At 47.5% G+C, this 10,637-nt stretch overlaps 1 protein-coding gene across 1 annotated transcript; it reads left to right on the top strand.

The window, feature by feature from the left end:
- Positions 1-4,772: 4,772 nt before the first annotated feature.
- LOC144108444 (endothelin-converting enzyme 1-like) lies at positions 4,773-10,134 on the top strand. The gene is made up of 2 exons (XM_077641681.1): positions 4,773-4,955; positions 8,200-10,134. The coding sequence occupies exons 1-2, from the start codon at positions 4,773-4,775 to the stop codon at positions 10,132-10,134; spliced, it is 2,118 nt and encodes a 705-aa protein (XP_077497807.1).
- The last annotated feature ends 503 nt before the right edge of the window (positions 10,135-10,637 follow it).

The following is a 10,637-nucleotide window of genomic DNA, read 5'->3' as shown; positions in this document are numbered from 1 at the left end:
ACCAAACGGATCTCGCGCACTGTGCTCGGAACAAAAAACCTAAGTGAACGAGTCAAGAAAGATTTTTCCGAATTTTGGAGAGAGACAATAACTGAAAGGCAGTCTGTGAGAATAAGAACCCGTGCGACATGTCTGGGAATTTTGAGAAGAGCCAAACCAATGGCCAAACACTCTGCGAAGAATATAGGAGTATAATCAGGGATACGAACGGAGTAGCTCCAATCTAAATGCGGCGAATATATGCCAATCGCCGCCTTCTCACAGCTGCCGGAGGCATCAGTGGAGAGAACAGTATGATGTGGAAAATTCTGTAGCTGTTCAGAAAGAAGACTATTTAGGGTATGTGCGGGCATATGCTTCGCATGGGACGGGAAAATAAAGTCGTAATGGAAGGCGGGATCAGCCTGTGTGTCAGCAACTCTTTGCAAGGAGATCAGATCAACCTGAAGCGGAGCTAACAGATTCTGCGTGAACCTAACTTGCAGAAGCTGATAACGTGGCCAGTGATTAGTCAAAAAAGGTGTGGTTGGGGTACAAAAATTGGAATACTAACGCCTGGGGCCGGGCCAAAAGACTTGAGGAAAGTACGCACGGTTAGAAGTTGGAAGCGGGAATAGAGGTTGGGGATACGGGCTTCCAGATAAAGGACAGCGTTGGAAGCTGATTTTGGGAGCCCGAGGCATAGCCGTAGGGCACGCCTTTACAGTAAGGCTAATGGCTGCAGCTTGTAGTTCGCGCTACAAGAGAACAAGGGGCAACCAAATTCCAGAATCGGTCTCATATAAGCCTTATAGAGCAACAACAGCGTGTCACGACGCATGCCAAACTTTTTATTGCCAACTCTGGTCAAACGGCCCAGTGCACGTTCCCCTTTAATTACAATATTCTTAATATGGTGTCGCCAGTCCAAATTTTGGTCATCAGTAACACATAGGTATTTAACCGACTCCACCTGCGGAATTAGAGTGGAGCGGTAGGCTAGCGAGATGTAGATAGGAGCGTCGGGTGGAAATACCAGCACGCCACATTTGCTGACATTAAGTGATGAATTGATTTGGTTCAACCAGACTTCAAGAGCATTCAGATATGCCTGCAAATACCCGTAGAGCACATGAATATCCTTTGCTGATGCGAAAAAAGCTATATCATCTGCGTATACATAAACTGTAACGTTAGGATGAATGGGGATGTCCCGAACTATTATGTTGAAAAGCAGCGGAGAAAGAACAGAGCCTTGCGGCACACCTCTTGGTTTACCATAGGTATTAGAACAAAAAGATCCGTCTGTACAGAAGAAAAATCTATCTTTTAGAAATTCACAAATCCAGGCGTAGAGGTAATGCGGTGGTTGTAGTTGAGCAAGATTGTTAATGAGGACTGTGTGCTCCACGCTGTCATAGGCCTTCGCAACGTCAAGCGTCACCAAGGCCGAAACTTCTCTCTGGCGCATTGAGAGTCGTATTCGGCTCTCGAGATCCACATGCGCGGACCATATGGAACAACCGCGACGAAAGCCAATCTGTGCGGGGCTGAGGCCGTTAATATGATGAACATGCTTTGTGAGGCGACTGTGTACTACTCTTTCTATTAGCTTTACTAAATTTGAGGTTAAAGCAATCGGCCGAATATTGTCTAATTGAAATCCATTGTCTGCGTTTTTTAAAAGTAAAATTATTTTCGCAATTTTCCAACTGTGAGGAATCCAAGAGGTTTCCAATGAAGCATTTACAATATCTAGAAGGTGAGTTGGAAAGTCGTGCGCTAAAATCTTTAACATGCCCACAGTAATCCCGTCAGATCCCGGAGCAGCAGAGTGCATCGAGGAAACAATTTGCAGAAGCTCGGACACGTCGACCTCAGGATAGTCCGAGCTGGGGGTGAGAGTGTGCAAAGGTTCTGCTTTCTGTACCTGGAAACAGTAAGGCCAGCCCCTGCGCGATGCGTTCAAGGTTTTGCTTAGCCTCCTGCGGAGACATTACCATTGACCTTATGCGATTGGAGGCCGAAGAGCTGTTATTCTGCGCCATGAATCTATAGAGAGCCTTCTTATTCTGGGGTTTTGAGAGATACGTGTTTAAATTTTGATTATAATCCTCCTTTGCCTTTTTAACAGTTCTTTTGAAACATGCAGAGAACTTATAATTTATCCAATTAGCTGGGCTCTGATTTTAGTAAAGGCTTTTCCAGGCTGCTTTTCTACGACGATAAGCTTTCTCACACTCCTCCGTCCACCAAGGAGACGGCTGTCTGGCAGGAGCAGTAGTGCACACCGAGATTACAGAGCTCTCAGCAGCATCTTGCAGAAAGGTAATTGTCCGGCTCTTCTTCTTCTTCTTCTTCTCCTCAAGTAATATGGCACATACCCACGTGGGGGGGATTGGCCAAGGTATAGGGTAGAATGCCAATGAAGCATTTGCGCGGGGAAGGAAACGTCAGAAGACTGAATCAAGATAAAAAAAAAATTGGGAAAAATAAAATGAATTCAAGAGGTATGAGTCATCCGGAATAGAATCAATCTAGCCTTTTTTGGACATGCGAAAGAATTTTGTGTATAGCTAACAAGATAATCGATTAGTTGCACTTATGTAATCGTGAAGGTAGCCGCATACACTGCTTAACGGGAATCCCTTGGCACTCGCACCGAACGATAGAAGAACTGTAAGAGACAGAGGCAGTCCTAGTTTCGAAAGAGGAACCTCCAGATATTGCTTTCTCTGAACCGCGAACCGCCGGCAAGAGAGGAGAAAATGATCGATTGATTCAACTTGCCCACATGATACACAAAGGTTTGTCGCAGCGAACCCGCACCTGCATAAGTACAAGTTTAAGTGAGGGATTCTACATCGCAGGAGCGTCATGGACACTTCACAAAGCCTTGACTTACACCACCGGATATTCCATGGGTACTTTAGGTGTTGAAAGTCCACGGTATTCAGCAACGGATCACTCAAAGTGGCTGAAATATGTTGGAACCGCTGGAAACGTGAAGCTGCTAACAGAATGAGGTGAGGGACGGGATATATTACAGGTGCGTTGAGAGCTGACCTTGCCAATAAATCAGCCACCTCGTTAAAATAGACGCCTGAATGCCCAGGTACCCAGACCAAACGGATCTCGCGCACTGTGCTCGGAACTGTGTCCGGCTCCTCGGCAGCTCTTCGTCTTCTTTCCGCGAGCCTAAAAACGCGGGTCATCATTCTGATTCCTTTTCTTCCTTTTCTCTCTTCATCTTCTCCCCCGAGCCCTCAGAAGCCAACGGCAATTCCAACGGCAGACATTTTGCAATAATGAGCATTCTAACGCTGACGCATTAAACAACTTCAAAATTTGCATTAGTTCTTTAAATATTTGATACCAACGCGCAAATGTAGAACAACGGACGGCTAACTAGGACTCAACTTTTCAGCCGACTTTACAGGTCACTAGCTGGGCTCCGCAAAGTTATAGTTGCCTTTGACTGAACTTGATAATCTTGCACGAGTGTATTAGCGATTGGATAGACACTTTCAAAAATGAATCGAAGTGCGCAGCCATAATAGAGTCTGGGCTGTGCTTGTAGGACAGTAAAGTGATGGCGATTCTTCTACGGCTTCATCAGCAAAAAGATTAACCATTATTCAGATGGCCATAAAAAGGTCTATAATAAAATGAGAGACGTAATATGTCATTTGCCAGAAAAAGAAAGCTATAAAATGCAAAGTTTCGTTTCGGTGCTGTACTATGACAGGGATTGGTATTAAATATTTTGCCACTTCTTTATAATATATGTTACTGTTTTACTTACCGTGTATGAACATCACTAATTTCTTTTCTTCGTTTCCTTCTAGCCGCCCTTAACCATCTGAACGCCTTTTCGGGAGATATACTTTTCTGGCAAGACCTGGGCCGACCCAGACAAACGGATTGCACTTATCGTTTGAAATCACGCAGTTTTTTCTTGCCTTGAGCACGGCTGACGCACATTACTCTTCACATCAATTAGTCTCTTTATAAAGTTGTGATCTAATCCGTGCTGCGCCTGGTTTACTCCACTGCAGAAATGCACGAGTGCTGGCTCGTGCTTTGCTGCCAAGCATATACAACTGCATGCACCCGATTGATCGCGGTCCTCCTTCGTGACGTCACCAAGAACGACATGTATGCTTCAATTCGACCACAACACGTGTGCTTCCGCTCGGCCATTCTACAGTGGGTGCGTGTACAACAGCTGCATACAGCAGCTGTGCCAAAAAAAAAATCTAGTTGGTATCCCAGGCTTAAAACTGAGAAAGCAGCTTAACGGGGTCCATGCGACCATTACCCTAACTTTTGTCCTTTAAGGGGCGTAAATTATTGATGCGGTAATAAAGACACAGACGATGCATTTCACAACGCTCACGGCACGGGTAATCGTAAAGTGGCTCATTACCCGTGTCCCGGGGTGCTCAAGCAACAATCAAACATTGCGTTACTGCAGTCAGACGCGCAAACTGTACTGTGCACCTTGGTTACTAATAAAGAGAAACAATCCCCCGCCGTGGGTATGTGCCATCACTTTAGAGGCAACAACATCAAAAACTTCGTAGCTGATTCTTTGCTGGTTGACAGTTTGAGAGTGCCACCCATTGCTGTCGCCATCGACGGCCTGCGAGCACGGTCGCTGTGCGCGCCGGGCACGAGACGAGAAGACTGAATGCCTCTTGGTAGCTGTTCCGCCGCGTTGCTCTTCTTTGAAAAGGCCGTAGCCATCAGACAGTGAGCTCAAATGCCGCCTGACAAGCCGGGAAGTCGCAATGAAGCTCGGAAGCCTGGATCCTCCTCTGCAGAGCGCCGCCGCCAGAGACGCGGTCCAGGCGGTCGAGACCAAGGCGGCACCCGTTTGCCGGACATACCTGGAAGCCCCTCGCGAAGCTCTGCGGGCAGCGACAGTGCACCCAGGCGCATACAACCAGCATTCCATCAAAAACGTATGCACGGTAGGCCGTTCCAGCTGCGAGATGACTTCATTCGGTGCCATTTTCGTTCTGCTTCAGATTGAGATTTAGAATAAATTTTAATGTTTTAACCGGACCCCTACCTACTTTCTCCGGCATGGCACGCAGGCCTCTGGGAGAGGAGTAGGGGGTTTATTCACTACAAGACTAGCTCTTAAGTTTAAGTGATGCTGCAGCTGCCAGTTGGGTCTGTTCCTTTTGCTCCCTAGAGTCTGGTTTTCTACTTCTTTTATTCTCGCTGTGATTTGCGTCCTGAATTTCGCAAAGTACCTACTATACTGAGCTTTTAGCGACATGTAGATGTGGTTGTGCCTTTTTTAACGGACATACCTTAGAGATGCTGATGTGTCATGGCCAAGCATGCAGTGGAACTTTTGGGCTTGACAACCCCCGCCGCCCCACCCCTTATAACCAGGCCTCCACAACCGCCGTGTAGTGCACTCATCGGGAGGTGCCAAATGACACTGCCTCCGACCAGCTGGCAAGGCGGACCCTGCTGGAGGTACCGGTCCAGAGAATGTTTTTCCGGCCAGTCCCTCAGCTGCGGCGTTGCCGGTGGGACTTGGCCATGGTGTGGACGGGATGACCTCCGCTGACACTGCTGCCGTCGGCTCCTGCCTGTCATCGCCAGCATGGCCAGTGTCCGAGGGTGTTCACTCGGGAGCGCTCAGCATTGATTCGCCGCTGTCCAGCAGCCCGGTGAATCTCGAACAGCCGAGGCGCCCGGCTTCCGCGGCAATCCGCACCATGGCCAAGTTAGCACGAAATCGCCTCCTGTACGTGCCATTGAAACCTGGTACACGCGCCTAGCCTAACAGACAAGTTGAAGTTTTTGACTGTATGCTGAGAACCCGCCGCGGTGGCTCAGTGGTTAGGGCGCTCGACTACTGATCCGGAGTTCCCGGGTTCGAACCCGACCGCGGCGGCTGCGTTTTTATGGAGGAAAAACGCTCAGGCGCCCGTGTGCTGTGCGATGTCAGTGCACGTTAAAGATCCCCAGGTGGTGGAAATTATTCCGGAGCCCTCCACTACGGCATCTCTTCCTTCCTTTCTTCTTTCATTCCCTCCTTTACCCTTCCCTTACGGCGCGGTTCAGGTGTCCAACGATATATGAGACAGATACTGCGCCATTTTCTTTAACCAAAAAACCAATTATTATTATTATTATTATTATTATTATGCTGAGAAGAAAGCCTACTCGTATAGGTCGATAACGTTCAAGGAACGAAGTCACGCAATCATAGAGGGGCAGCTAGCACTGTAGAATGTCCTTAAGCCTGCATGTATTGGTATTTGAGCTAGTAGTTGGCTCATTATTTCCAGGTAAGAACAGCATGGGCTAAAAGAAATCGACGATTAATAATAGAGCTAGGCTTATGAAAAAGTAAAAAAGTGCGGGTCATTAATGTTTTCAGCGCCTGTCTGTGTCATGACTTATGATTTTGTTTTCCGGTGGCTTTGTCTCGTTTAGCTCTTCTGCTTTTGTTACTTCAGAATTAGTCAGTGTATAGTAAAACTAAAAAGTAACTGCCATCAGCCGAAAGGACAGGATGCTGCTGTATCCGCAAAGAGTGTTTTTATTTAGAAAATTCTTTTCGAGCAGTGATCAGGTCCTGACGGTGAACGGTGATGGAAACGCAACATCTGTTCAACGAGCTTTTTTAGTCATGGTTCGTCCTTTTCAATATCCTAGCACATGCTACAAGATTTTGATTGGTATAGACCCAGCTTGGCACTGGGCCTGAAAAGAAGCACATGCTCTATTGACGAGACCAACATGAGGAAGAAAGTAACGCATCCAGGATTTCTTCACAATCAACAAGAATGCGAAGGTAAAAGTCGTAGCCAAGCTCACGAAGAGCCTCAAACTGCAGGCAACATAGAAGTCTTATGTATCATCATCCAGTCAAGATAACGAGGTTCACGGCTAACTGTAAAAATTTAATCCTGATTGAAAAAAAAAGTTCCTTTGTTGTTTCTTTCGCGTGGTTTCCTTGGTGCTTGCAAATCCGCCGTGACACGCAATTCACAACTTACCTGAAATTTGTACGGCGAAAAAGCAATTCGCTTTTGTTCCGACAGGAGCTTCCGTCTAGTGATTAGACAGTTATTATAATTTTTATTCGTCAGTAGTTCGATTCGTGTCGTGCTAAGAAAGAAACTAAAAATAACGTCACTCATTTAGGTTTAATGACGGGTTCTATTAAGCAGTGTGTACTAACACTGCAAGAGGTGAAGTAATGTCCTAGTATCGATATCTCTAGTAGACGCATACACAACGCTTCATTCGGCACACAATTAAGATAGTTTGTAGTTCTGTTCATCTCAGAGTGTTAGGCTACGGTGGATTTGTGAAGGACCAATTACGGTCGTGAAATGCTTCGCTTTCAAATTCCTAAACCTTCTTAATTCCTACAGCGTGTCCTCTCCATTTTCTTAATAAAGGTTTGCTGTCTATCTTAAAACCTGGCATCGAACTTGATTATTTGAGTACCTCCTTAGATCTGTTGCATGTTTCTGGTATCAAAATGTATGCTCATGTTGTCGTGTTTTGTTATCATTCTTGTCATTTCAATGCTCGTGATTTTGTTCTTCAAAGCAAATTCTTCGCTCAGATTTGTATAAGTAAGCTTGATCACGTTTTGTTGTTGTTATATGTACCCTGTTGTTGCCGCTGTTTCTTGTAGAGAAGATGCGCTGCTTTGTCAAGCAAATCTAAGGCTTGTTGGATGCACCTCCTAGTATTACATGATGCTGAATTAAAAGCATTTTGTGTTTTTGTGGCTTCAGGGGGGGGGGGGGGGGGCTTAACGTCCCAAAGCGACTCAGGCTATGAGGGACGTCGTAGTGGCAGGCTCCGGAAATTTCGACCACCTGGGGTTCTTTAACGCACACTGAGATCGCACAGTATACGGGCCTCCAGAATTTCCCCATCGAAATTCGCCTCCATTAAAATTCAACCGCCACGGCGGAGATCGAACCCGCGTCTTTCGGGTCAGCAGCCGAGATTTTGTGTTTTTGTACTCGTACAGCAGCGGCTATGATAGGAGCTGTCGGAAAGAAGGCGCCTGGCCTTGCGCACAAAGACACCTCAAAAGTGCACACTTTGTCAGTATCGATGATTCATCATTAGAGAAGCGGTTATTTTGGGGGTTTATAGAGATCGTAGGTAAGACCAACTGATTGTGCACATCGTTTTTCTTACGGCAATAATGTTACTTTCTAGGACCCCCAGAAGCTGAAATCGCGGCTCGGGCTTACTCTGGCCGTGCTTGGAGTCACTGTATTGATGACGCTTGTGGCCTTGGCGATCGTCTCATGTGTATGTCCCTCTCCAGCGCACTGGGGGAACACCTGCAAGACGCACGCCTGCCTCGCCTACCCGACCAGACTTCTAGCCTCCATCAATGAATCGGTGGACTCGTGCCAGAGCTTCACGCACTTCGTCTGCGACGGCTGGCGTCACAAGAACCGACATACCGTTTGGAACGACCAGTTCATTTCTCTGTTGGACAAGGTGAGCGCGTCGCTGAAGAGTGTAGACGTGCCTGCATCGGGGCAAGACTTGGAGCAGCGGGCCGCCATCATGTACAGGAGCTGCGTCGATGTGCTCGAAGGGGAGAGAGACGAGCTGCCAGCCGTCAAGAACGCGCTGGTTGAGGCAGGCATCGTGTGGCCGAAGCCTTCCAAGGGCGCAGACGTTCTGTACACGCTCCTCTGCAGCTCTTTGAAGCTGGGCTGGGACGTTCTCCTGGACTTCGACGTCGCGCCCGATGGCGGCGGGATCAATGTACTTTCTGGCAAGTTCCTTTACTTCGTGGTCAAGAGGTATAGAGACTTCGCGACCGGCACGGATGAGGCGTACTTTGGGTTCCTGAAGGAACGCTTTCACGCCGAAGGCGAGGATACGGTGACGTACCAGTACACTTACGCGTCGGACGAAACAGCCCCGAGCTACCTCTCTAATGCTCGTTACGAAGCAGCTGACGAGTATAACGCTGACGTTCTTCTAAACGTAACTCAGCTTGGCCTCACGGAAGTTAACTGGACAGCGACGCTTTTAAAACTTGACATCAGGATAAACAGTAGTCTCACGCTGACGACCACATCGCCCCGTTATCTGGAGCGAGTGTTGTACCTCTGGTGGCGGTACGGCGCGGACTCCTTCCATACATTGATCTCTTGGTGCACCGTTAAAGTGGCGGCCCTTTTCGCGAATAAAGATTTAATTTTCAACTATTACAACCGTGACTACCAAACGACGCAGGCCCATTACAGGATTTTCTGCGTCACGAGAGTAATGTTCTTCTCCGGGCACACACTGTTCGACAAATACTACGCTGAGGTCCTTCAAGGCAAAGCACTTAATCTCGCAAAAAGTGTGGCTCAGTCCGTGCGAGCCGGTTTTTTCCAGCGTCTATCCAAGTGGACGTACTTTGACGAAGGCATCAACGTGGTCAGCAACTGGAGCTCTTCGGAAATCGTCTTCCGTAACATCGAGCACAGCGGAGAGGAGGAAATCCTGGCTGCAGACCATGTGCCTGACTTGAATATTTCTTTCGTGCGGAACTGGCAACAGTCGGTGCACGTCAGAAAGGACGCAGAATTCGGACATATGTTAGACATTATGCAAGATTTGGAGGTGTCCATCGTGTCCTACGACAAGCGAGGTTTCGAGCTGATGCCTTACGCTCTATTCTTCCCTCTATTTGATCCGCAGCTCCCTTCGTCTTTAAACTACGGCGGCTTAGGAGCTGAGGTCGCCTTAGCACTGGCGACCTTGTTCCTTTCCGCCTACTACGCAACCAATGCTTCGTTTGTTGAGCCCCTGACGGACTGCTTGAAACCAGGCATGTCCGGCAGCGCCGGTGAACTAGGGTATTACGCTAAAGAAGTAATTGGCTATGGCGCTCTTGTGGATGCCTACAATGCCGAAGAGAAAGCTTTGGACAGCAGCAGCCTATTCGGTTTGGAGAAGTACAGCGGACTGCAGCTGTTTTTCATCGCGCTGTGTTACGTCAATTGCTATGGCGGCTCTGAAAATACAAACCACGAGTCGATCTGCACTCCCGCGCTGCAGCACATGCCACAGTTCGCCAAGGCTATTAACAGCACTCCCGGGGACCCGACGAATCCTTCTAAGCAGTGCAAACTGTTTTGAGATTTGTTGCTGTTCGTGATTCGAGTTTTTTGTTTGTTTGTTTGCGCGTGGCTTCTACGTTACCGCGTTTTGTTCATTGATTATGTGGCTATAAATATCCTTCACTGAGCCTGTTTTTATAAACTACAGAAATCTCGATCATAGAAGGAGTCGTCGTCTTAGCGTATACGTCGGGAGCCATTAGCTTGCGCGCACTGGTATAAAATTTTGAGGAAGAGCACTAATGTGTGTTAGTTTGTCCCTATAGCCTTTAAATGCCATTTTGACCTTGCAAAGATCTAAAAATAGAAATTTTGTCGGGTGTTGTGTTCCGCTTTTGCAGCGAGCGAATAAAGTGTATGGCGGTTTATGAGCCAGTCGCGCTAGACCTGTGCGAACTTGTCGCTGAATCTGATTCCGAAATATCGTTTTTTGTGGGAATTGTAGGAGCTAACTATGAAAGAGCTTAAGGAAACAGAGCAGGAGCGTATCGGTAGAATCAGCAGTGCAACAAAAATGCAATT

The sequence above is a fragment of the Amblyomma americanum genome, chromosome 10 (genome assembly GCF_052857255.1).
Source record: "Amblyomma americanum isolate KBUSLIRL-KWMA chromosome 10, ASM5285725v1, whole genome shotgun sequence".
Lineage (NCBI taxonomy): Eukaryota > Metazoa > Arthropoda > Arachnida > Ixodida > Ixodidae > Amblyomma > Amblyomma americanum.
Note: the sequence above shows the minus strand (reverse complement) of the source record. Positions and strands in the feature narration are given on the sequence as shown.

Coding starts and splice junctions, on each gene's coding strand:
- LOC144108444 (XM_077641681.1), top strand. CDS start 4,773: ATGAAGCTCGGAAGCCTGGATCCTCCTCTGCAGAGCGCCGCCGCCAGA. Junction 4,956..8,199: donor CCATCAAAAACGTATGCACG/GTAGGCCGTTCC, acceptor GTTACTTTCTAG/GACCCCCAGAAGCTGAAATC.